This window comes from Chrysemys picta, chromosome 1 (assembly GCF_011386835.1).
Source record: "Chrysemys picta bellii isolate R12L10 chromosome 1, ASM1138683v2, whole genome shotgun sequence".
In the NCBI taxonomy this organism is placed as follows: Eukaryota; Metazoa; Chordata; order Testudines; family Emydidae; genus Chrysemys; species Chrysemys picta.
Genome location: NC_088791.1, coordinates 79,183,208 through 79,210,010, shown reverse-complemented (window position 1 = coordinate 79,210,010; position 26,803 = coordinate 79,183,208). Strand labels below are relative to the sequence as shown.

The window sequence follows — 26,803 nt, the reverse complement described above, 5'->3', positions numbered from 1 at the left end:
GTGTCTCTCCCCTGAATGTTTCAGTGGCCAATAACTGCCACTCCTTGGCCCCTCCCACTTTTACAAAATGACTCAAACTGCAACCAAAACCTTCTTACATCTGCATGTTTGGTTCACAACTTTGATGGGGCTATCGAGAGTATCAAATAAAAAGAGAGGAAGGGAAGTTCTGCTCTCTTTCAACTATTAAGGGGAGATCCAGAATAGAATGTACTCGGACTTGAGACTCAGTCCCTAAAGCTAGAGTCAGAAGAATATGTTATTTAGAAGCACAGCACTGTTTCCCCCCAAAAGCTCTTTTCTCTTATCACGTTATGTAATAATTATGCTGTACTGACTGTGTGATTAATTTAACAAAGCACTTCAATCTCACTGTAAACATTTGTTTCGACATATGGTAGGTACCAAACTTTTAACCCAGCTTCCTTTTTCATATACCAGAGCACCTGACTTGCAGGTGCAATTAGGTACTAAGGTATATACATGATAACCTGTACCTTTACATTCAGAGTGCACAAAGCAAAGCTAGTTTTTAAAAATCTATCCCATAAAGGAAAAGGCAATAACACAATTAATGTTATCATTTAGTCCTTTTATATACACGTTGACACAAAAACAGAATGTAGAATTTTGAATTGTAGTAAATTGGTACTATTCAATTCTTTTATTAGGAAGAAATCAAACAGCTGAAAAGAGAACTGGATAACTTTGACCCTTCCTTTTTTGAAGAAATTGAGGATCTGAAATACAACTACAATGAAGAAGTAAAAAAAAATATTATCTTGGAGGAGAAATTAAAGAAGCTTTCTGAACAGTTTGGTGTTCAAGTGGATATTCCAGCTAACGTGTCTATTGATTAAATCCATGTTAAGTATTTTAAGAAGTAACACATAAATTGCGTCACTTGGCGGTTATATGTAATACCACTTGTATGCAAGCTTGATTCTAATTTCTCACCGTTGTGAATTAGGACCAGCTCCATTGAAGTTACAATAGTTTGACACCAGAGAAAGAGAGAAGCAGACTTTTCAAAAAAGTTACTAAAATCTTGTCATTAGTACTTCAGATGCTATAGATCTAGCAATCAATGTGAAAACTTGTCTTATTTCCTCCCCACCTGTTTTGCATATTTTATGCTTTAGTTCAGAAATGACAGCAGGAAACAGCAGGAGAGATCAAAGGATTTCAGCAATCCTGGGGTGAGGAAGCCCTTGACTACAAAGCCAGACCTGCTGCCTGACACTACTGCACAACAGAAAGAGTCGTAATACTTCAAGGCAATGAATATATATATATATATGTATATATTGTGCTTAGATGTAAAGCTAATTTAATTTATTTGAAAACTGTTAATATTTTTATAGATTTAGTGTTGGTGAATGTATGGTACATGCAGAGCACAGATGTAAATAGAACCAAATTGTGAAAATACACAATTTGAATTGTCTATTTTTCTAAGTTAAGTTTTTGGAACATTACATGCTGCTCTTGATAGTGTAGTTATTTTCTAAACGGTTATGGACTATCACCTTCCTTTTATTTGTCTGTTTCTACAAAGCATTTTCAAAATAATTAAAACTAGTTTACTTTTCACTATTTATGCTTGCTTATTAACAAAAAAAAAAAAACAGTTTGTCCCAAGAGATTGGATAATGTAAACAATTTCACTACTTGGTTTTCAAGCCGTAGCACACTACTGCAGCATGGGTTGGGGCGGGGGGGGATTACAAATATTGTGGAATGTTTAAATCCAAATAAAAAATTGTTACAATTGTAAACATTTTTAAAAAATGTAGGGCCTGATTATGGTCTGTCTTACTGATTTAAATCTGTGTTACTTCACAGATATAATAGAAAGCATTGGGCCCAAACATGAGAGTGTTCTGTGAGTTGCAGTTTGACTTCAGAATAAACTGCAGGCTGTAAAAATTCAGAAACTCTAAAAGTTAGCTGACTTCTGTTTTTGTTTTAAAACCATCACTTTCTGCTTCACTATACAAGCCCATGGAAGCAGCTAACATTAAACACTGTCTTCCTCTTAGCCCCAACAGTTTCAACATTTAAGGCTCTTTCAAAACCAAACAACAAATGTGCTGAAATCTAAGAGAGGGAGATCTATTTTGGATTTGCCTTTACTGCTCTTTTGCTTCATATTATTGATCATATTTATGCCAATCATTTGCATTGTAGCTCCCTATGCCACAATTATTTGCAAAAATATCCACTTATATTGTGGGCAAAGCAGGAGAAGAGGGTACAATAATACATATGGCAGCCACCTCTGACAAGATTCTTTTTTCTCTTTAAACATCAAACTTTATATCTTTTAGTCTACTGAACCTCTGCCCATCCAGCTTTGAAAAATGGTTAAACAAACACTTTGGTTCAAAGTCACAGTCATATTTGGTCCTATTAACAGCAATGACAACTGGTTGAGAATTCAGATATGTCTCTGGAATTGGCCAGCACATACCAAGATGATGTCGATGGAGCTAAGAAGAGAGAAACAGGAGATCAGTGTAAACATCCTCATACATTTGACCACTTATTACAAATATCCATCACTGGTAACTCAACAGCTAGCTGCTGTGGTCACTGATGTCCCAGTTTTGACAAATCACTTACAAAGCTCAGAGCTCTTGTACACAGTGTGTGAAACTTGTATGTCAAATTGCTTCTGGAAGTTTGCCATATACCACTTCAAACTACTAACTTTCCTACAGCTGAAGTATAACAACTTGTTTTAGATAGCAGCAGGAATTCAGACATTAAAACTGAAGAAAAGCAGGGGGATAGGGATCTCAAAAAAGTAGGTAGCAACAATTGCAACTGCTTTGATGAAAACTATGACAGCGTTATATTTTTTAGCTGTCATTTTAATGTCATTTAGCAGGTGAATGTGAAAAGTGGCAGACTACATCACTAAATAGTCCTCCACAAACCAGAGTTTGAAGACCATTCTTGCAGAAACAATGCCAGCTCATTTTGATTATTATAAAGTGATCCCTTGTTTTAGAAGGATCTGTTCTTCGAGTGCTTGTACATGTCCATTCCAATATAGGTATGTGAGCGCTCCAAGCCACTGACCCACAGAAAAAAAATCAATTGCAGGCCCCACACAAGTAAAAAACAAATTAATTTGTGTGTGGGGGGGGGGGAGTTTAAAGAGAGAAATATAAAACATTCAACTCACCTGCCCAGGTGAGCACGGAGGCTCAGAGCTTCCCCCTGCAGTGGCGTGAGCCAACATTCGTGGCTTCAGCCCCACGGGGGGAGAGGGCACCAAGACTTGTCACAGGCCGGATGAAATTAAGCAATGGCCCAGATCTGGCTTGTGGGCTGTAGGTTCCCCACCCTTGCACTAGGGCAAAAAATTCCAGCAACTGTGCTTGGGATGCGCACACATCCACATTGGAATGGACATGTGCAACACATCTCAAAGAACAACAGTTACAGAAAGATTATAATAGGGTTTTTTTTTTTTTTTAGCACAAACAAGCCCTTGAAATAAAAAAAAAAAAAAGCCAGCCTTAATTGTTGGGTGCTACCTCCACAGGACAAGACAATACAGGGGTTTTCAATTAATTGTTCAAACTACTGGCATAATTTATTTAGGGTGGAGGCAGGAGTTTTATACATTGTTACTTGCTGAATATTTGGACCTATTATGCTAAGACATTTGTGTGCTCTTCTTGGCATCCACCTTAGAGACCTTGAAGGGGGGGTGGAATGTTTATTGAAAGCAATGTATAGGATAATGGCAGGTGGATTTACCTCCATCAGCATAAATGACTATAGCAGTTTTTGAAGTTAATTTGTTTTTATAACAGTTAATAAATACCGTAAGTATTGCAAGGAGTCCAATATAGTTTGAAAAGCTACATCACACTGCAGTTACAAAAAGGTACAGCTGCTGGGCAAGAGAGCCATGTGTTCCAGCTACAAGAAGTGAGAAGTGGTATGTGGAGTGCTGGAGCCCTCCTGCCCCTGGAAAGAAACTGGGTAAGATACTCCAGTTGGCTTCCCACTGAAGCTTGTACTGGGAGCAAAGATAGGTGACTAGTGCCTAACTCACAGTTTATGTTGAAAATTATCACACTGGGCTTGTGAGGAGCCGATCAAAGCTGTCGAGTGCTAATTTGAAAAATGATCTCAAAGTAGCTAAACTGATTCTCACCCAACTAGAAGTAGCAGTGCATATGGTGTTTTAATCCAGTGCCTTTTACACTAGTTGTTTTGTCCTTGAAGTGTTTCAGCTTTTTTTTTTTTTTTTTTAAGTTTTGGGGAGTGCAGATTCACTCATGACATTCTAAAATAATTACCTTGATTAAATGTCCATCATTACAATGCCATACAATTCCTTCAATTTTACCCTCTCTACAGCTTTCAAACCAAGCCAATATATCACTGTGTTTCAGCATAGGTGGATTCTTTATTTCAAATGCTCCATGTGGTACAAGAAGATGAACAGGGTGCTTCTTGCTTCCTAATCCTATATATTAAAAAACAAAAACAAAAAAAACCACTGTTAAATCATGTACAGTCACTGAAGCCAAAATTTTCCTTATTTTTATTACTTATTACAGCCACATTAAGAATGCTGTCACAGAATATTTCTGTCAGATACACAGGGTTGGCCTATAAAACACGTTGGATGAAATCCAGGCTCAGCTGAAATAAATGGAAATTTTTCCATTGATTTCTAAAGAGAGAGGATTTCACCCCTTCTTTTCAGCAACAGAAGTAGATTTCCTGTCCAGGGTAACGTGGGATATTCATTTTTATTTTCATATTAGGGAGACATAACAAGTCTTCATAATTTTCTGATTCCACTGTATCTTCTTGCCCCATACAATATTATAACATTACAAATGTAAGCCAACAGAAGTACAGTAGTGTATATAGGCTGTATTCTCAGTTTTAAAGGTACAGCTTCTAGGAAATTAAATAATCACCTCTGCAGTTTGTATGGCAAGGTGCATCTAAAAAACAAGTTTTTTTTTTTTGTTTTTAAAGAAAGTGTGTGTAGATAGATATCTTTGACTTTTGACATGATTCCAGATGTGTCCCATAACAACACTACTACAACCACCTTATTAGAATCCAAAGGAACTACACCTTGACATGCTTACTACAGAAAAAACTCTCACAGTTTAAGAACTAGAGAGTTCTTAGTTCTTAAACTGTGATTTACCCTTAACATACTATTGTGGTGAGATACGTAAACAGCAAGCTTTATATATTTAAGCTCTACAGTTACCAAATGAAAATAGTCTAAATTAGATTAGAACATACTAAGTCTCTGTTGCAAGCTAAGAGATTTCTGCTTCAATATGCTCTGAAGAGCCACAAGTTAACACTACTTGACACAATACTCCTGGGAGAATTATGCACCACTGCGCACATGCAGAATTCATGTCCCCCACAAATCCCACCCCCTCCTCCTCTCCCCGTGACAGAATATACATTTTGTGGGAGATGTGCTTCAATTACATCTTTCATCCACCCGGGGTTGCTGTGGCACCAGAAGACAGGGCAGCTAGCTCACAAGCTGGAGCAGGGAGGGGTCAGAGGCTGCCTTCCTCACAGCATCCTGGCTATGTGGCCAGGTGAGAAAGCACAGAATATGGGGGGGAAGGACAAAGTGGGGCACACAGGGCTGCTGGGGGGAAGGGGGTGACAGCATTGAGCCAGGGGCTCAACAAGAGTGGGGGCTACAGAGCCACATAGGAACATGTGCAGATATGCCTGGCTGAATGGGGAGTCGGGGTGCAGGGAAACACTGGGACAAGGGCAGATGTGCCTGACTGAATGGGAGAGGCTAGGGGTCAGCCAGGGTCTGCATGGGGGAGGCTCCCCAACATCCCCCCCCCATCAAAATAAAAAATAAAAAACCTGTTCCATACTTCTCCTACCCACACTCAACAACCCTCCAGGTTCACTTTCAAACTCCTCCTCTCTCCCTCAGCTGCTCCGTTACCCCTGACTCCCCCAAGCCTTTCCACTGCTTCTGAGGAGTATGGGAAATATATTTCTGTATTGTAGTTTAAATGAATTATTCAAAGTTCTGTATTAATATGCTTAGCCAGGAATCTGTCAAAAAAACATTTGCTGAATCTTTTTTGTTCTCTGTATTGTTACAGACATAATTGCTGGCAGGTATTTTGAAATAAATTACCAAAATAATTGAAACTAGTAGGATTATATAGTTATTTTCACAAAATATGCAGAATTTTGCAGAACTTCAAAATATTGTGCACAGACTGTTTAATTCTTTGGTGCTGAATTCCCCCAGGAATAACACAAACTTCATGTGTCGTTATTGAAGTGATAATAGGGATGCTATAGTAGAACTATAGCATACTCTTCCTGCTATGCTAGGACAAAAGCTGTTATGTTCGGAATAAACTGTTACAAGTAAGCACATGTAACACTCCAAAGCCTATTTAACCTGCTCATTTTTAAACTGTGTTATAAAAGAGAGAGAGAGGTGATCATTTTGTTCTATCAATGTATATATATAAATAAATAAATATTTCCAGTGAAGTGTAATTTAATGTTTGTTTCCCAAGTGGTGTTGCACCCTGCTTTGGTTCTGAGAAAAGATGTCTGTTTAAATGGAAAACAAATGTATATGCTCCAGTCATTCATCCAACTTCACTGCAGCAGCAGTTCACCTCAACCCAAAAGGAAATTTTTTTGTGGAAGCCTCTTATTAAAAGTTAGCAGCACATCACTGACTGGCTTTGGAAAGTGGAGCAAACATTGCCCCTGCTAGTTCAAGGTTATGTCTTCACTGCAAGAAAAAAGTGTGTTTTTGCATTATGATAGCTATCTTGATGTAAAATCTTAGTGAACACATAGCCTGGGTAGTTTTTACCTGAATGTAACTAATTAAGGTCAACCCATGTGGAAGGCAGGGATTAACTTGACTAGCTGCACAGAGGTAACAACTACAGTACTATATCAACTTAGCTACCTTGTAAAAACACAGCTATTGTTTGCAGTGAAGACATAGTTGTAGTCTTGCACGGAGGAGAAGAAAAGTATCTTAGTGGCAACCCTTTGGAATTACATGCAACAGGTTGGGAAGGGAGAGAAAGATAGTTAAAGAGACTGTGTGCATTGTGTGGAAACTGCCAATCACTGAAATATCTAATAATATCTCTGTACTCCACCCTTTGGGCACTACTGTAACTATCCTCTCATTTTCATTTTTAAAGGGTTATAAGTGGGGTTCTCAAACTGGGGGTTGTGAACCCTCAGGGGGTCACGAGGTTATCACATGGGGGGGGAGGGAGTCCGGAGCTGTCAGTCTCCACCCCAAACAGTTTCACCTCCAACATTTATAATCGTGTTAAATATTTTTTAAGTGTTTTTAATTTATGGGGGGGGGGGGGTCGCACTCAGAAGCTTGCTGTGTGAAAGGGGTCACCAGTACAAAAGTTTGAGAACCACTGGATTATAATATGTTAATAAGCCATTTTGGCAACATAAAAGTTGCTTCTAATTCATGGAGCTTAATGAAGTCATTCCAATCTCTTTTATTTTGTAATTAAGAAACACCATACCATTCACTCTCAATTAAAACACATTAACATATTTAAGGTTTTAATGAGTATTAAACAACAACACGTTATACTTGCCATATGGATTTGCATTAATATTAGTTCCAATAAGCTCCAGTGTTTGTTCCAAAAGATCTGATAATGGCACAGAACTGATTTCCAAAAGTCCAGGATCATCAGCATGGCACTTCAATATAAGGGCTATTTCAGCCTCATAATTAACAACAGATGAATGCCAGCAATATTGTTTGCTATTTTTCTCCACTGGCACCCAACCTATGAGAAAACATTCCATTTTACTTCTTGTCAATCACATTAAAAGCTGTACATGCATTAGAAAGTAGCTGTAAACTATAGCATTCTACTAATATGAAGAGCTACATATCTAATTATATTTTTACAAGGAAAATAAACTTATCCCAAGGACAAAGTTACATTGTACTCAAAGAAATGTGTCAAAGGAATTTAACAGGGACAACTGTCTCTTTTGGCTCAAAGCTTTGCAAATCAGCAAGGCCAAATGCCACAGGAAAAAAAATTTCTACGACAGCGGAACAAAGCACGACTGAATAGCGAGTAAATGACATTCAGCAAGTCCCTTCCTAACATATGGTACTATGCAGTGTAGTGTAGTGATATCGGTCCCAGGATATCAGAGAGACAAGGTCGGTGAGGTAATATCTTTTATTGGACCAACTTCTGTTGGTGAGAGAGACAAGCTTTTGAGCCACACAGAGCTTTTTTCAAGTCCGGGAAAGGTACTCCCAGGGTTACAGCAAAATTCACGGTGGAATAGATTGTTTAGTATAAGTAGTTTGCACATATTGTAAGGGATCATTAAAGGCAGAGTGATCCGTTAATACCTCTGCAGTCATAGGACAAAGAAGGGGGGTTAGTGTTGTAATAAGCCATAAATCCAGTGTCTCTGTTCATTCCACATTTTTAATGTCTAGCAGAGTAATGAATTTTTGCTCCCAGACTTGTCTTTTGAAAGTGTTGTGCAGGCTTCCTTTGAGCATGAGGAACTGATAAGGTCAGATATAGAGTGATCACTTTGTGAAAAGTGTTCATCCACAGGTGCGAGTTCATTAGAGAGGGTAGTGATTGGCTTCACCCATAGGCACCGACTTCCCCTCTGCCCGGTGGGTGCTCAACCCCCACCCGTCCCTGGCCCCACCCCTGCCCCGTCTCTGCACCGCCCTCGTCCCACCCCCCATTCCACCCCTTCCCCAAAGTCCCTGCCCCACCCCGCCTTTTCCCACCCCAGCCCTGCCCCCTTCCCACGCCCTTCCCCCAAGTCCCTGTCCTGCCTCTTCTCCACCTCCTCCCCTGAGTGTGTCACGTCTCTGCTCCTTCACCCTCCCTCCCAGAAATTCCTAAGCGCTGCCAAACAGCAGGAAGAGCAGGGACCTGGCGCGCTTGGAGGGGACGGGGGGAGAGAATGCGAGGGGGGGGGAGCTTGGTTGCCGGTGGGTGCGGAGCACCCGTTAATTATTCCCTGTGGAACAAGGAGTCGGCGCCTATGGTTTCACACACACACACACAGTTGTTATTCAGGCACTTAGTGCTCTGGAGGAGGTACACCATAGCTTGAGGTAGGCATGTGTAGGATCAATGAATCTTGAAAGGTGTGGTGTGGGAGGTGTTGATCATTTTAGCAGTGGAAAGGTGTCTTCAGGTTTTGCATCTATTGTTCTGGCAGGGTCTGGTGCCATTTTGAGTCTTGTTCTGTTGGTATTTTAATTCTGGGCCTAATTCTAATCCACTTTAGAAGTAGAGAAAAGTCCCCTTTTCATTTAAACCAGACTGTATGGTATATACCTGGAATGTGTCCATTTTCATCAGGCAAAGGGTTTCCACTGGATTGCTGGATTTCCTTTGCTGGAATCCAGCATTCTGGGACAGGTCTGAAGTCTTCTTCAATATTCCAAATAAATTCTAAAAAAAAAAAAAAAAAAGGTAATATTTATTTTGTGACAAAACATTAGCTAATTCTACCATCTGATCATCTTTCAAATAATCTGACATAGGAAGAGTACCAGCACTTCTGAAGTAGTTTTTTGTTCAATTTTTGTTTTTTAAGTAATTTGGTCTACTAAGATATTTAGGCAAAGAATTTCCATTCCCACAATCCTGGACTTCTGGGGCTGCTCTCCTCTCTGCAGCTCATGGAGGCAGGGCAGCCTTTTAGCGCTGAACGGTCTGGCTAGAACATCTCTGTTCCTGCTTGCTGCCAGATTCGCTGCAACTGCAGCAGCAGACAGTGGCAGGTTCTTTTGCTCCTGCCCTACCTCTAATTTAACTTCTTTGCTCAATTTTTGGCCAGTGGGGAGCAGTGTTCTCCCTTCTCAGAATTCCTCCCCCTCCCTGAGTCAGTTAACCCTTTGGGAGTTCAACCTCCCTGAACCGCCACTGCAGTGTCCCCCTGCTTGTTCCTCCAAGCTTGAACGTCTACACGGCTATTAAACAGCCCCTTAGCTTGAGCCCCTGAGCTTGAGTCAGTTGGCACGGGCCAGCCACAGATGTCTAATTGCAGTGTAGACATACCCTCTGACAATGAGTTTCCCCCTCCCAGGGACAATGGGACTGGGTGGGAAGGATTCTGAGAAAGAGCTTTCGAGAGGGTCTTCAGGTCTTAAGGAAGGCAAGCCGCAAAAGATCTCACCAAAGCCACAGCAGAGTTTCTGCACTCCCAAAGCGCATTCAAAAGGTTAAAAAAAAAAAATCTAAAAGGCAAAAAAGGGAAAGAAAAAGCACATTAAAAAATCCAGAAGTTATGAGTCCTCTGATTCCTCTTCCTCCCCCACTGAGGAAGATGAGCTTTCTGACTCTGAAACCTAAGCAGACTCCTGTGAGTAAACTTCAGAGTAAATTTCTCCCCTCAAAATCCTCACATGTGGCTGCAATATCCCTTCGCTTCTCCCTCTGAGGAAGTGATTAGGGATGGATGGAACAAACCTGGAAAAGGCAAGCATATTAACAACTACAACATTCAAGAACCCAAGGGCTCTATTACTGATAAAACAAAAGTTGATGCCAATGTAGCGTCCCTCACCAGGGATATGATTATTTCCTCAGAAGTGGAGTTCAAGCTTAAGGAACCCACGGATAGAAAGATGAAGGCCACTCTTAAAATGGACTTTAAAGCTTCCTCCACCACTCTCCAAGTATTCCTGCTTTACAAGAGCATCTTTTTCCTGGCTGTAAGATCTCAAGGCCTTTAAAGAGAGAGATCACCCTGACTTTTACTCCACTTTAAAGAACTCTCCCTAGAAACAGTGTTTGTAGCTGATGCCTCAGTGGATGCAAAGAGGTCCAGTAGCCAGGCGTCACCTATGGCTACAACCCTGGAAGGTGGATACTCACTCTAAGGCTAGGTCTACCCTGGGGGGGGGAGGGGGGGGGAGGGAGTCGACCTAAGATACGCAACTTCAGCTACGCGAATAGCTCCTCCTGGCTGGGAGGACGGCGGTGAGTCGACTGCTGCCACTCCCCCGTTGACTCCGGTTCCGCCTCTTGCCGCGGTGGAGTTCCGGAGTCGACAGCAGAGCGATCGGGGTGTAGACGCGATAAAATCGATCCCCAATAGATCGATCACTACCCGCCGATCCGGCGGGTAGTGTAGACGTACCCTAAGCATGTCCTATACTCAGCCAAGTTTACAGGCTCCCTCCTTTTTGGAGAAAAGCTGGATATGGTGGTTGCTGACAATGTGGCTAAATCCAAATATTTTCTCCCTTCCCACTAAGTGCCCACAGAAAAGAACAGAGACTGGCATTCAGAAAGAAGTGCACCTTTCCTCTTCCCCACAGAGAGTCAGATTCCCCAAACAATGGAATTAGGGAGTGGGGTGAGGAGAGAAGAAACAGTTCAGAGTGACCTCAGCCTCCCTGAAATCCACTTTATGACAAAGATCTCATAAGCCTTCACCAAGAGCTGAAGCAAGGGGACAGGATTTCTCATTTCGTAACAGAACGGTTTTCATCGACCACAGACAAGTGGATCAGGGAAATAATAAGCCAGGGATACTCTCACAGGCTGTGGGCTCCACCCCATCCATTCTTCATCCAGTTACCCAGCTCTAACAACCAGACAATCCAATCCAGAATGAAATATCTTATCTTCTGGATATGGGCATGATACTGTACAGAAGTGCACAGAGGGTATTTGAGCCATTCTTAACATCAAAAGGCTCAACAAGTAGATGAAGAAAATGAAGTTTCAGAAGAAGACCCTGCCCACCAATGTCATCACTGTCCTGGGGGACTTCTTTACTTCAGTAGATCTAGCAGATACATATTTTCATATCCCCATCAGACAGTGCCACCGCAGACTTCTGAGGGTTGCCTATGGCAGGAAAGATTATCAGTACCAAACTCTCCTGTTCAGCTTGTTTCAAGCCGCAGGGTTTTTACAAAGATGATGTTGATGATAATAGCCACAGACAGGTCATAGTGAACTCAGCTGTACCCTTTCCTGGACAACATCCTCATCAGAGTTCCAGTGCAGTCAGCAGCACGCGGGGCTATGTTTCAGACCCTCGTCAGATCTCTTCCAGGTGCATGGCTTCATCATAAACGCGAAGAAAAGTGCTCTGGTTCCACCCAGGAATTTATTTTCTTACTCCAGAGCTGCAGGCATAGCTCTATGCCTCGAATTGCTAGGACTCCTTGTGCTGTGTATGAGGAACACTCCATAGGCACAATCACACATCAGAAGTCTTCAGCCTTTATATTAAATGTGTGGGACCACTCCCCAGAACACATGAAAGATCAAGTACAGATTCCAACATATGTATTCAAATGATAAGTAAGCTCTAACCAGCGTTTTTATGCTGACCATCTGCATAAACGGAGAAGGTCACAACTAAGTTACAATTTGGGCATGAAAGATAAAATGTAAAAAAACTTGGGCAGAAAGGAGGACACATAGGTAATGTAATTGGTAAAATTTTTGTTATTTAGGTATGTGGGATAATGTGATAGGCTTAGTACATTTGAAGGAGGTAGATAGCTTTACCTATATAATATAAATGAAAAACAGTGCTCTTTGGGAGCCATTTCTGGACTGCAGTTCAGCATCAAGCTGCTGGAACTTATAGCGGTGGTCAGTCCATGGCAATAACCCCAATGATATGCCCATCTGCCTTCCAGATCCTTTAGTCCTTACAATTGACTCCAGCCTAGAAGGCTGGGGTGCTCACTTGAAGACCCAAATAGCCCAGGGCCTCTAGACTGAGAACCTCAAATGGCTTCAACTAACAGCCTGATTATTGAGAACGAGACATTCAAGTGCTTCTGTCTGTCCTCCACACTCACTGACTGCTTTAATCTAGCAGTGTCTCAATACTAAAGCGTACTCCCTTGTCTGGTCAGGATTTAACAACATGGTGCCAGGAGCACAATGCAAATCTCAGAAATCCAGGAATTCCAATCATTCTGGACTTTCTCCAGGAAATCATAGACACAGGCCTTCAGCCCTGCACCATTGCACGCCAGATATCTGCTCTTAGTAGCATGTTATTCACAGGATCCTCAGACTCCCTGCAGACAATCCACAGGTGGCTAGAGTCCTTCAAGCAGTCTGATTAGCCAGACCAGTGGTCAGGCCACTCTTCCCAAAATGGGACTTTCTGCTAGTTCTGTACGCCCTGACAAGCCTCTGACTTTAGTATTAATCTTTTATTTATCCATAAGACTTATTTCTTAATAGCAATTACGTCTGCCAGGCAAGAGTCTGTGCTGGCAGTCTTATCTATACAGGAGCCTTACTGCATGTTCCGTGAGGACAAGATGATGCTCAGGACAACAGAATCCTTTCTTTGTAAGGTAAGCTCTTCCTCCCACACTTCCCAAGTGTTCCTCGCACAATACAGGGCACCCCGCCTATATCCTACTGAGGGCTCAAGGTGTGACCCTGTCAATTTAGGCACCCCAACCCTCTCCCTCCAAAGGCGTAAGGCACCTACCCTTTCTGATGGGGCTCAGGGAGAAACCTGGTCAATTTAAGTACCTGCCCTTGCCATGGGGCTCAGAGCTCTACAGGTCTGCATGATCTTTTCCCAGTGAAAGAGCCTTACACAGCTGTGCTCTAAACATCTATTTATTAGCAGCACACACAGAATACATATACCATGCAAATCTCTTATGTTCATCACTCCCAATATACAGACAAAATTCACCCAATCACCAGTCAGGATCCACTCATCTGGGGATTTCTGGTGATGCCTCTGCACATCACGGTTGTGCAAAGGGGTCAGAGTTCCAGCAGCTTGATGCTGAACTGCAGTCCAGAAATGGCTCCCAAAGAGCACTGTTCTTCATTTATATTATATAGGTAAAGCTATCTACCTCCTTCAAATGTACTAAGCCTATCCCACATCCCTAAATAACAAAAAAATTTACCAATTACACACTGGCACCTGTGTCCGCCTTTCTGCCCGAGTTTTTTTACATTTTATCTTTCATGCCCAAATTGTAACTTAGTTGTGACCTTCTCCGTTTATGCAGATGGTCAGCATAAAAACACTGGTTAGAGCTTAACTTATCATTTGTTGAATTTCTTTCGGTATCCTCCGTAATTTCCCAACGCCTGGGTGTGTCTACTTTACAATGCTGGTGGTTATAACTCTCGTTAGGGACATTCCTGAGGTGTGGGTGCTTTATCAGCAGCAGAACATTCTTTTTTTCAATTTTAGTGGTGAACTCCCTCAGTTTCACCTAAGGCTGGTTTAATATTGGGGAAGGGGGGGAGGGAGGTTGATCAGGTCTCAGGCCTACACAAGAGGACGTGCATCCTTCATTCTGTTCAAAACCACAGCATCCAACTAAAAAAGGCACAACATCTTATATGTCAAAAGGCATTGAAAATCTCTCTCAAACATACAGAATCCACAAAAATACCAGGCTCCCTATTCGTGTCTTTCCACCCAAAATGCCAAGTACTCAGAGCTCTCCAAATCCTCCATCGCTAGGTGGATTAGACTATGTATTGTGGAAGCCTACAAATCATCAGAGGCTCCTGTCCCAGAAGGGATCAAGGCACACTTCATGAGATCCTTAGCAACCTCATGGGTGGAACAAGCAACTGTATCCACTGCGGAAATCTGAAAAGCAGCCACTTGGTCTACAGCCAACCCCTTCATTAAGTATTATGACATGGACCTTCTATTTTCTGCAGAGGCCTCCTTTGGCAGGAAGATGCTGCAAGCAGTGGCCCAGAAATGAATACAGACTCACAAAAAGTGGGGTACTTCTTTCCTACCGAACTTTTGTTTCATAACCTCTCTACATCTGTTCACTGCTTGCTACTTTCCAGATGTCCAGCACTGTGCTAGGCTGCAGAATGGAAAACTTCTTACTGATAATTTCTTTTCTGCTAGCAGCATCTCCCAAAATTCCCACCCTGGATAGTTCATGAGTCAAAGGTCAGATATTAAGTGGAATCCTTACCATATGACCATCTTCCTTGGTCTAATGTACATAGCTATTCCATTATCCCTGGAATGTTTTTTAATAATGATGTTATGCAAATTTTTCATCTTGGGAATAACTCATTTGGCAGCAAGCAGGAGCAGAAGGGCTGTGGCCAGACTGCAACACTAAAACACTGATCTGCCTCTGAGAGCTGCAAAAAGAGGAACGAAGCCCCACCTTTAAAAGGGGAAGAAGGAGAACCCGGGAAACTACAGACCGGTCAGCCTCACCTCAGTCCCTGGAAAAATCATGGAGCAGGTCCTCAAGGAAACCATTTTGAAGCACTTGGAGAAGAGGAAGGTGATCAGGAACAGTCAACATGGATTCACCAAGGGCAAGTCATGCCTGATCAACCTGATTGCCTTCTATGATGAGATAACTGGCTCTGTGGATATGGGAAAAGCAGTGGATGTGATCTATCTTGACTTTAGCAAAGCTTTTGACAGTATTCTTGCCAGCACGTTAAAAAAGTATGGATTGGATGAATGGACTATAAGGGGGATAGAAAGCTGGCTAGATTGTCAGGTTCAACGCGTAGTGATCAACGGCTCGATGTCTAGTTGGCAGCCACTATCAAGCGGAATACTCCAGGGGTCAGTCCTGGGGCCAGTTTTGTTCAACATCTTTATTAATGATCTGGATGATGGGATGGATTGTACCCTCAGCAAGTTCACTAAGCTGGGGAGAGAGGTAGATACACTGGAGGGTAGGGATAAGGTCCAAAGTGACCTAGACAAATTGGAGGATTGGGCCAAAAGAAATCTGATTAGGTTCAACAAGGACAAGTGCAGAGTCCTGCACTTAGGACGGAAGAATCCCATGCACCACTACAAGCTGGGGACTGACTGGCTAAGCAGCAGTTCTGCAGAAAAGGACCGGGGGATTACAGTGGATGAGAAGCTGGATATGAGTCAGAAATGTGCCCTTGTTGCCAAGAAGGCTAAGGGCATATTGGGCTGCATTAGTAGGAGCATTGCCATCAGATTGAGGGAAGTGATTATCCCCCTTTATTCGGCATTGGTGAGGCCACATCTGGAGTATTGCATCCAGTTTTGGGCCCCATACTACAGAAAGGACGTGCACAAATTGGAGACACTCTAGCGGAGGGCAACAAAAATTATTAGGGGGCTGGGGCCCATGACTTACGAGGAGAGGCTGAGGGAACTGGGCTTGTTTAGTCTGCAAAAGAGAAGAATGAGGGGGGATTTGATAGCTGCTTTCAACTACCTGAAGGGGGGTTCCAAAGAGGATGGAGCTCGGCTGTTCTCAGTGGTGGCAGATGACAGAACAAGGAGCAATGGTCTCAAGTTGCAGTGGGGGAGGTCTAGGTTGGATATTAGGAAACACTATTTCACTAGGAGGGTGGTGAAGCACTGGAATGGGTTACCTAGGGAGGTGGTGGAATCTCCATCCTTAGAGGTTTTTAAGGCCCAGCTTGACAAAGCCCTGGCTGGGATGATTTAGTTGGTGCTGGTCCTGCTCTGAGAAGGGGGTTGGACTAGATGATCTCCTGAGGTCTCTTCCAACCTAATCTTCTAGGATTCTAGATATCCAGAATTGTGGGAGATGGCGCTAGCAGAAAGGAAATCCTTGATAAGAATTTTTCTGTTCTAGCAATGAATTTCCATTCTAGCAAAAGAAATACCATGAAGGAGACATGCACTCAGAAAGTTTAGTATTTAATACTAGCCCAGAGTGAGGATCAAGTGACTATTTAGCCAAAATTATAATGATAGTACATGAAGATAAGTAAAGTCATCATAGTATTTGAAAAGAAATATAAAAGTTTTGAGCCGGATCATTAATATTTCAACATAATACTGGTTTTGTTTAACCAAAGGTCTTTATCTCAAAGAAATACTTCAATTACCAAGAGAAAAAAAGAGAAAAAACCCTCACTGACCTTTTGAGTCTTCCATTGAATACAGGAATCTTTTAAACCTTTTCTCAGATAGTTTGTTGGGTTTTCTATCCAACCTCGCCCAAAGATATGGCTGCCCTACAGGTTTCACAATTACGAAAAAAAATTAGATAATAGCATGCAAAACAGTATTTCTGCCATTAAAATGGACAGTTTAACATGAGAGGTAAAATATCCAACAGTAAATATTCTATTCCCTCCTGCCTTCAAAAAAAAAAAAAATCATATAAAAAGAGGACATATTTAAATTGAGGTTAATTTGCTCACTTATCAGAAAACCTAAGAGCACTGTGAACAGTACCTTGCTTACTTAATATGATGCACAAACTGCTTGAAATATATATTTAAAAAACCCACAAAACAGATATATGCATATTAAAAATATACTTGCAGTAGTAAGTGAGAACAGGAGGAATTTTCAAGAGTTCATCAGGTATTCATTGAACTACACTTTTTCCTCGCACCTCTGCAAATAAAATACCGTCTATCGGACTTTCTGAGAAAAAAAAAGTTCTAATGACAAAATGCCAACCTGACTAGCCAGGTAAAATAGTTTTCTTTGGCTACCAGGTTAATTTAAACAAGATCATTTTCACCTGGACTTTGGTTTCACAAGCTATACGAAAATCCAGAACAATTTTACAGCTAGGTGTATCTTCTATATAATTACAGTATACTTACATTATCAGTTACTGCATAATTTTATAATAAAGCCATATATTTTTTAATGTGAGAATCTGAATTTCCCAGATAAAGGAATGCAATAAAATGTGAAATCAATAAAAAGAAATTTATTCACAACTTATGGGTACTAATCAACATGAGAAGTCTGCATACAAATCTTCCATATTACCTTTATACGTTGTTACATAACAGCAGGTTCCATCCACCTTCTCAGTTGGAATTGCATTGTATATATCTGCATCTAACGCCTTTCTATTTATGGTTTCAGTTGCCAAAACTTTAAATGGCTGAAAAGACAACAATTATTTAAACCTCACTCCATAACTTCCCATACGGACTCTAATATATTATAATTGACATCTATAAATCCAGCATCATTTTTTTTATTCCTAGTTTCTAATATTGCCTAAGAATGCAACTATTTCACAATATATTACAATCTGAAAATGCACCAAGGCAAACGAATAAAACTATCACACCTGTTGTCATAGATAAATAATCATTTAATGAGGCTGCTTCCCTCCTTTCTATCCTGGGTTTATCTTTAGGAACAATCTGCTCCCCCGCTTTGAAGTAATGTGTGTAATGCAGAAGAGTTCCAGCCTGGTGCTACAGAATTTCAATAGATGCCTTCAAGACATTACCATGGCAACAAAAGTTCCATGCATCATCTGAGGGACTAACTGCTCCTAAACTTCAGTTTAGAGACGGAAGCCCTACTAGTACTAAAATGATGGTGATAATAAACATACCAGAGTGATGGAAGCTGGTTAAAGCAGACACATTTTGAATAACATAATAAAGATTGTAGTCTTGAACTAAACCTTTCTTCCTGAAAGAATAAAGAGGTGAGTGTTCCAAGGAGTCTGAACAGACACCCAGTGGACATTGTGAAGTTGATATTGTTTTCTGAGAAATGGTGTTGGTACAACTTCTAGAAATAGGTTTAGATGAAGAAAAATCATTTTTGGTAAAGGTTACTTTTAAAATATTCTCCTGTAGAATAATATCCTTTCCCCCACTCTTTAGACTGTAAGCTCTTTGACATAGGGACTGTCTCTTTCACTATGTGGTAAAGCACCTAGCATGATGGTGCCCCAATGTTGGTTGAAGCCTCTAAGTACTACTGTTATTGAAATACATAAGAATAAAGCGCCTGATTCTCTCCCTGTTTTGCACCTTCTACAGCAATCTACACCTGTGCATCATGGCTGTAAAATGCTACTTGATCAGATTACAGAGTAGCAGCCGTGTTAGTCTATATCCGCAAAAAGAACAGGAGTACTTGTGGCACCTTAGAGACTAACAAATTTATTAGAGCATAACACCTACATTGCACTAGTGTAGATGAATACAGAAGGTGCAAGACAGGACAGAATCAAGTTCACACTTTTTTCCTCCTACATATATACTTAATCTTCTGTTCTTCCACATAATACTTGACTAATTTTTGATAATTATGCATGTAACAAGTTCTTACTTTACCCTAACCTTCTGTCTGTTTCTTATAACGGTAAGAAACAGTAATGTAAGGAAGAAAACACACTAACATAACCACAGTCAAAATAACATTAGCCCCAAGAACTTAAACGAACAAAATGTGAAACACCAAATACCCATATCATCGCCCTCTTTCGGGTCTGCAGGAGCTAACTCCTTGAAACAGAGTTAGGACTGGATCCTGCAAGAGCAGGGATTTCACAATACTTGCTTGCTGGGTTATAAACTCCTAAATCCTTTTAACAGGAGACTCAGGCCTGGTCCACACTACGAGTTTAGGTCAAATTTAGCAGCGTTAAATCGAATTAAGCCTGGACACGTCCACACGATGAAGCTCTTTCTTTCGACTTAAAGGGCCCTTTAAACTGGTTTCTTTACTCCACCTCTGACGAGGGGATTAGCACTGAAATCGGCCTTTCCGGGTCGGATTTGGGGTAGTGTGGACGGAATTCGATGTTATTGGCCTCCGGGAGCTATCCCACTGTGCTTCATTGTGACCGCTCTGGACAGCATTCTCAACTCAGATGCACTGACCAGGTAGACAGGAAAAGCCCCGCGAACTTTTGAATTTCATTTCCTGTTTGCCCAGCGTGGAGAGCACAGGTAACCACGCAGAGCTCATCAGCACAGGTAACCGTGATGGAGTCCCAGGATCGCAAAAGAGCTCCAGCATGGACAGAATGGGAGATACGGGATCTGCTCGCCATATGGGGAGACGAATCAGTGCTAGCTGAACTCCGTAGCAGTAAACGAAATGGCAAAATATTAGAAAAAGTCTCAAAGGCCATGAAGGACAGAGGCCGTAACAGGGATGCACAGCAGTGCCGCGTGAAAATTAAGGAGCTAAGGCAAGCATACCACAAAGCCAGAGAGGCAAATGGAAGGTCCGGGGCAGAGCCACAAACATGCCGCTTCTACGCGGAGCTGTATGCCATGCTAGGTGGTGCAGCCACCACTACCCCAACCGTGTGCTTTGACTCCATCAATGGAGAATCACGCAACAGGGAAGCGGGTTAGGGGTACGAGGAAGATGATGATGAAGACAATGAAGATAGCTCACAGCAAGGAAGCGGAGAAACCGGTTTCCCCAACAGCCAGGATATGTTTATCACCCTGGACCTGGAACCAGTAACCCCCGAACTCAGCCAAGGCATGCTCCCAGACCCCGAGGGCACACAAGGGACCTCTGGTGAGTGTACCTTTGTAAATATTACACATGGTTTAAAAGCAAGCGTGTTTAATGATTAATTTGCCCTGGCAATCACGGCCAGTACAGCTACTGGAAAAGTCTGTTAACGTGTATGGGGATGGAGCGGAAATCCTCCAGAGACATCTCCAGAAAGCTCTCCTTGATGTACTCCCAAAGCCTTTGCAAAAGGTTTCTGGGGAGGGCTGCCTTATCCCGTCCGCCATGGTAGGACACTTTACCACGCCAGGCCAGTAGCATGTAGTCTGGAATCATTGCATAACAAAGCATGGCAGCGTTTGGGTTGGCATGCAGACAACATCCATTCCTTATCTCTCTTTGTTATCCTCAGGAGACTGATATCATTCACGGTCACCTGGTTGAAATGGGGTGATTTTATTAAGGGGCCATTCAGAGGTGCCCGTTCCTGCTCAGCTGAACAGAAATGTTCCCCGCTGTTAGCCACGCAGTTGGGGGAGGGGTGAAGTGATCATCCCAGAGAATTGGGTGTGTGTGGGGGGGGTAGTTGGGTTTGTGCTGCATGTTAACCTGGAAACCGCAGCCCCTCCTTTTACACTGCAAACCCATTTTAAATGGCCAATCCAATGGGTGCTTGGTACGGGAAATGAGGGCACTACTGTTTGAAACCATTCCCACATGTTAAGAAGGTTAAAAAAGCCAAAAGACTGTGGCTTACATTGGCTGCCTCCAAGCTGAAATCTGTTGCCTGGCACTGCGTGAGTGATCTCTCACACCAAACCAGCAGGCCCTCAATATAAGAGGAAAAATGCAACCTTGTAACGAAAGCACATGTGCTGTGTAATGTGAACCGCAAAATTTAACGTGAAAGAGTGTACCCATTGTTCTCTAAAATGTGTCTTTTTTAACCACCTCTCCCTTCTCCTCCACCAGCTGCAAATGTTTCTCCTTCACAGAGGCTAGTGAAGATTAGAAGGAGAAAACGGCAGACTCGGGATGATATGTTCGCGGAGCTCCAGATGTCCTCCCATGCTGACAGAGCACAGCAGAATGTGTGGAGGCAGTCAATGTCAGAGTGCAAAAAAGCACAATATGAACGAGAGGAGAGGTGGCGGGCTGAAGAGAGCAAGTGGCGGGCTGAAGAGGATAGGTGGCGTCAGCTTGCTGACAGAAGGCAAGAGTCGATGCTCCGGCTGCTGGAGCATCAAACTGATATGCTCCAGCGTATGGTTGAGCTGCAGGAAAGGCAGCAGGAGCAGAGACCGCCACTACAACTGCAGTGTGTCCTTTTCCTTCCCTCCTCCCCCACCCCTCCCGGGCTACCTTGGCAGTTATCCCCCTAGTTGTGTGATGAATTAATAAAGAATGCATGAATGTGAAGTAACAATGACTTTATTGCCTCTGCAAGCGGTGCTTGAAGGGAGGAGGGGACGGTGGTTAGTTTACAGGGAAGTAGAGTGAACCGGGGGTACACCGTAGCCTGGCCGGTCACAAAACTGGTTTTCAAAGCTTCTCTGATGTGCACCGCACCCTGCTGTACTCTTCTAACTGCCCTGGTGGCTGGCTCGACGTAATCAGCAGCCAGGCGATTTGCCTCAACCTCCCACCCCGCCATAAATGTCTCCCCCTTACTCTCACAGATATTGTGGAGCGCACAGCAAGGAGCAATAACAATTGGAATATTGGCTTCACTGAGGTCTATCTGAGTCAGTAAAAGCGTGCTGGCAGAGTTTAAACGTCCAAATGCACATTCCACCACCACTCTGCACTTGCTAGGCCTATAGTTGAACAGGTCCTGACTACTGTCCAGGCTGCCTGTGTACGGCTTCATGAGCCAGGGCATTAAGGGGTAGGCTGGGTCCCCAAGGATAACGATAGGCATTTCAACATCCCCAACGGTTATTTTCTGGTCCGGGAAGAAAGTCCCTTCCTCCAGCTTTCGAAACAGACCAGAGTGCCTGAATACGCGAGCATCATGTACCTTTCCCGGCCATCCCACGTTGATGTTGGTGAAACGTCCCTTGTGATCCACCAGGTTTATGTACTCGGTGGCTTGGTGCTCCGGTGACAAGATAGGGATATGGGTTCCGTCTATCGCCCCACCACAGTTTGGGAATCCCATTGCACCAAAGCCATCCACTATGACCTGCACGTTTCCCAGAGTCACTACCCTTGATATCAGCAGGTCTTTGATTGCGTTGGCTACTTGGATCACAGCAGCCCCCACAGTAGATTTGCCCACTCCAAATTGATTCCTGACTGACCGTTAGCTGTCTGGCGTTGCAAGCTTCCACAGGGCTATTGCCACTCGCTTCTCAACTGTGAGGGCTGCTCTCATCCTGGTATTCTGGCACTTCAGGGCAGGGGAAAGCAAGTCACATAGTTCCATGAAAGTGCCCTTATGCATGCGAAAGTTTCGCAGCCACTGGGCATCGTCCCACACCTGCAACACGATGCGGTCCCAGCAGTCTGTGCTTGTTTCCCGGCCCCAGAATCGGCGTTCCACGCCATGAACCTGCCCCAGTAACACCATGATTTGCACATTGCTGGGGCCTGTACTTTGTGAGAGGTCTATGTCCCTGTCAATTTCCTCATCACTCTCGTCGCCGCGCTGCAATCGCCTCCTCGCCTGGTTTTGCTTTGGCATGTTCTGGCTCTGCATATACTCCAGGACAATGCGCGTGGTGTTCATAGTGCTCATAATTGCCGCGGTGATCTGAGCGGGCGCCATGATCCCAGTGCTATGGCGTCTGGGCTGAAAAAAGGCGCGAAACTATTGTCTGACAAAGGGAGGGAGGGATGGGCCAGTGATGACATGGCTTACAGGTACAGGGAATTAAAATCAACAAAGGTGGCTGTGCATCAGGGAGAAACACAAACAAATGTCACACATAATGCCGCCCCCCCCCCCCCAAAGATTGAACTCAAAACCCTGGGTTTAGCAGGCCGTTGATTTCACGGGGGGGGGGGGGGGGGGCAAATGAATACAGAACAAATCTGGTCCATCTATTTTTTACATCTTAAGCTGGCAGCAGACGGTGCAGCATGACTGATAGCCATCGGCATTTTCTGGGTGCTTGGCAGAAAATGCTGTATTACGACTGCTAGCCATCATCGTCAAGACGGTTCAATAGGACTGCCAGCAGGACTGAGTCTCCAGGAGACAAAACATGTCTGCCCAGGTGCCTCTGATTGAACTCACTGAGGAATATGACGATGACGGATAGCAATCGTAATACACCATCTACTGCCAAAAGGCAAGGAGCTGCTGTTGTATAGCAATGCAGCCCCATGTCTGCCAGCACCCAGATAACATATGGTGACGCTGAGCTGAGCTGAGCGGGCTCCATGCTTGCCGTGGTATGTTGTCTGCACAGGTAACCCAGGTAAAAAGGCGCAAATCGATTGTCTGCCGGTGCTCTGGCGGAGGGGGAGGGGCCTGACGACATGTACCCAGAACCCCCCGCGACACTGTTTTTGCATCATCGGGCATTGGGATCTCAACCCAGAATTCCAATGGGCGGCGGAGACTGCGGGAAAGCTACCCACAGTGCAACGCTCCAGAAGTCGATGCTAGCCTCGGTACTGTGGAGGCGGTCCGCCGACTTAATGCACTTAGAGCATTTTATGTGGGGACACACACAATCGACTGTATAAAAACGATTTCTATAAAACCGGCTTCTATAAAGTTGACCTAATATTGTAGTGTAGACATACTCTAAGAGAACCCATCAGAAGTGTTATGTGACCAATCATTTCCATCAGAGTTAAGGAAGAATGATGCCAGCAGGCCACCCCTGAAGTCATTGGGATATATCAACCAACCAAAGTCTGAAGGAAAGACCTCCTCAGAAAGATGCTAAAGAAAAGTGGGCTGAAGGAGGATAAAAAAGAGCAAATCACCCCAATTACTTCTCAAAAAGAAATCATCATTTAGATAAGGTTTTATTCCACCTGCCTTACCCTCAACCTGGTATGTGGACTGTTCCCTATTGCTGCCTTACACAATGAAAAGATGCATGGATCCACCAAGAATTCAAAGATGCACCAGCATTGCTAGAGCTAGATGTGGCTGCAAGTCTCAAACGCCCTTGTCCCCAACCAGCCCACTGCAACCCCTCCTCTCTAGCACCCTGAGGCTCCCCCCAGCCAGTCCCACCATCACCCGGGTACCCACCACGCCCCCTCCTCCTCCTTCCCCCCAACATCCTGAGCCGCCCCCCCATCTCCCGGGTACCCACGGCACCCCCTCCCCCATCACCTCGGTACCCACCGCGCCCTCTTCCTCAGCACACGCCCCCCGCCAGTCCCTCCATCACCCGGTGTCCACCACGCCCGAGCGGCTTCCTCTCCTCCCCCACGGCCAGTAGCTCCAGCGCGACCCCTGAGCTCGCCCCTCATGGGCGGCAGGTCCCCTCCGCACCCGCGGCTCCTGCCCCTGCTCGCTCGGCCGGGCCCAGGCGCTGCCCCGGTACCTGACGCTCCCGCTTGGCCGAGGGCTCCTCTTTCACCTGCGTCACAAACAGGCAGGGCACCTTCCGCTGCACCGAGCCCAGGCGGCTCATGGCCCCGGCTCCCCTCACGCGCAACCGGACCGAAAGCGGAGCCGGAGCCGCCTCCCGCCGGCAGGGCAGGGCCGGGCCTGCAGCGCGCGCTGGGAAATGGAGTTCGAGGGGCGGAGGCGCCGAAGGGCCTCACGGCCTGCAGCTGCGCCCTGCGTGTGTGTGAGTGTCCCGCCCCCCGGGCCCGGCGGGTGTGTCTGTGCGAGAGTTGTAGCCTCCCCGCCGCACAGGGACCGCTCATTGCATCGGTCGCCCTCTGGGTGTTACAGGCCCGCACTCTCCTGCTCTAGGGATAGGAGGGAGGTTAGCCGTGTGGGTGTTACAGCCCCACCCCCTGCCCTGGGAATGGTTGGGGGGTAGCTGTGAGGGTGTTACAGCCCCACACTCCTCTACTCTAGGGATGGTCGGGGAGTAGCTGTGTGGGTGTTACACCCCCACATGCCCCTGCCCTAGGAATGGTTGTGGGGGTAGCTGTGAGGGTGTTACAGCCCAACATGCCCCTGCTCTAGGAATGGTTGCGGGGTAGCTGTGTGGGTGGTAGAGCCCCACAGTCCCCTGATGTAGGGAGGTGGGGCGCGAGCCTTGCGCTTGTGTGTTGCAGTTGGAGACCTTCATCCTCTGCCTCACCCTTGGTTCATCTCAGAAGTAGCCTCAATGTTGTAAGCTGCCTCTGCTGCAGTAGCTCAGCTCCATTTTCTACATCTGTGTTGTCCGTGGCTTTCATTGTCCTCTATTCAGTAATGTAAACACATCTTTCCTCACTGACTTTCCAGGCATGGAAGGGTGGATGAAACTCAGTGAAACCTGGTTATGGGAAAAGATAGAAATGAGACATTAGGCATATGGACAGGACTGGGCTGAGAGCAGTGATGTCTGCTTTCTCAGAAAGAACATAAACTAAATATCTGTCACTGGAAAATGTTGCTGGTTCCAACTCAATGTATTGTGAGGGTCCTATCCTATTTCCCCATGTAAGAATTTTTTAAGTACTAGCATGTGCTGTATGGTACTTCTTTGTGGAATGCCAGTTTCCTAAACTGTTCTCAACAAGGCCTATCCAAGTACCAGGACATTTTGTTATTTATTTTATGTATTTATTATTATTGTTAACAATACCATTTTTAATATGGAGAACTGTGTGGAGTCAAGACTTCTGTGTTCTATTCCTAGCTCTCCCACAGACTTGCTGTGTGACCTTATGGAAGTAACTGGTCTGTACCTCAGGGTACATCTACACTACAGGGGGGAGTCGATTTAAGATACGCAAATTCAGCTACGTGAATAGCGTAGCTGAATTCGACGTATCGCAGCCGACTTACCCCGCTGTGAGGACGGCGGCAAAATCGACTTCTGCGGCTTTCTGTCAGCGGCGCTTACTCCCACCTCCGCTGGTGGAGTAAGAGCGCCGATTCGGGGATCCCCGAGAGGTCGATTTCTACCCGCCGATTCAGGCGGATAGTGTAGACCTAGCCTCAGTTTCCACATCTATAAGAAGTGGAATAGTGCTCAATTAACGTTTCTAAAGTGATTTGAAATCACAGAGAGAAAGCAGAATCATCTCAGGTCATAAACATCACAAAATAATTTGATTTATTAAAACTAATTTGGTTCTGGAGTTGGCCTCTGCATATTTCTTATTATGAGATAAACCCACTGGCACTGTTGAGCTTCAGAAATCTGCTGGAAAGCAGCACCCATTGAGATTCCTCAAACACCCTCTCACAGCTCTGAATATTTGGATCTGAGGATATAAAAGGGCTATGTAGAGCTAATTATTTCAGTTCTTTTCTTACCACAGCCAGTCGATAAAAAGTTCTAGATGCATATAAATAAAAAGAAAACAAGGGAAGAAGAATTGGGACTGCTAAGCAGTAAAGATGGGGTGGAGATCAATCTAGGAATGGTCCAACACCTAAATAAATACTTCA

The 26,803-nt window shown here is 44.1% G+C and overlaps 2 protein-coding genes across 7 annotated transcripts in view; one reads left to right on the top strand and one right to left on the bottom strand.

Annotated features, from left to right (window-relative positions):
- The window catches only part of CEP290 (centrosomal protein 290), a 111,819-nt gene extending 110,223 nt beyond the window's left edge, over positions 1–1,596 (top strand). For all 5 annotated transcript variants that reach the window (XM_005279116.4, XM_065560126.1, XM_065560112.1 and 2 more), the window contains one exon: positions 672–1,596. In XM_005279116.4, the coding sequence (XP_005279173.2) occupies positions 672–860 (189 nt within the window). In that variant the 3' untranslated portion in view covers positions 861–1,596. The remainder of the gene's footprint in view (positions 1–671) is intronic.
- Positions 572–25,061, bottom strand: RLIG1 (RNA 5'-phosphate and 3'-OH ligase 1). Of its 2 annotated transcripts, none has more exons than XM_005279120.5 (7): positions 24,789–25,061; positions 17,818–17,935; positions 16,947–17,042; positions 9,390–9,506; positions 7,647–7,844; positions 4,323–4,492; positions 572–2,492 (listed from the first exon to the last, which is right to left on the bottom strand). In XM_005279120.5, exons 1-7 carry the CDS (start codon positions 24,876–24,878, stop codon positions 2,304–2,306), a joined length of 978 nt encoding a protein of 325 aa, XP_005279177.2. In that variant the 5' UTR covers positions 24,879–25,061; the 3' UTR covers positions 572–2,303. The 2 variants fall into 2 exon arrangements, with proteins under 2 accessions (XP_005279177.2, XP_042715784.2); XM_042859850.2 differs by having other exon boundaries at positions 24,825–25,022.
- Positions 25,062–26,803: the final 1,742 nt, after the last annotated feature.

Bases quoted from the DNA above. Each gene is read 5' to 3' on its own strand.
- RLIG1 (XM_005279120.5), bottom strand. From the start codon at position 24,878: ATGAGCCGCCTGGGCTCGGTGCAGCGGAAGGTGCCCTGCCTGTTTGTG. The intron at 17,936-24,788 runs GTACCGGGGCAG...TTGTCTTTTCAG, and splicing joins CGGCCAAGCGGGAGCGTCAG to CCATTTAAAGTTTTGGCAAC. The intron at 4,493-7,646 runs GCAAGTATAACG...TTTAATATATAG, and splicing joins TATTAATGCAAATCCATATG to GATTAGGAAGCAAGAAGCAC.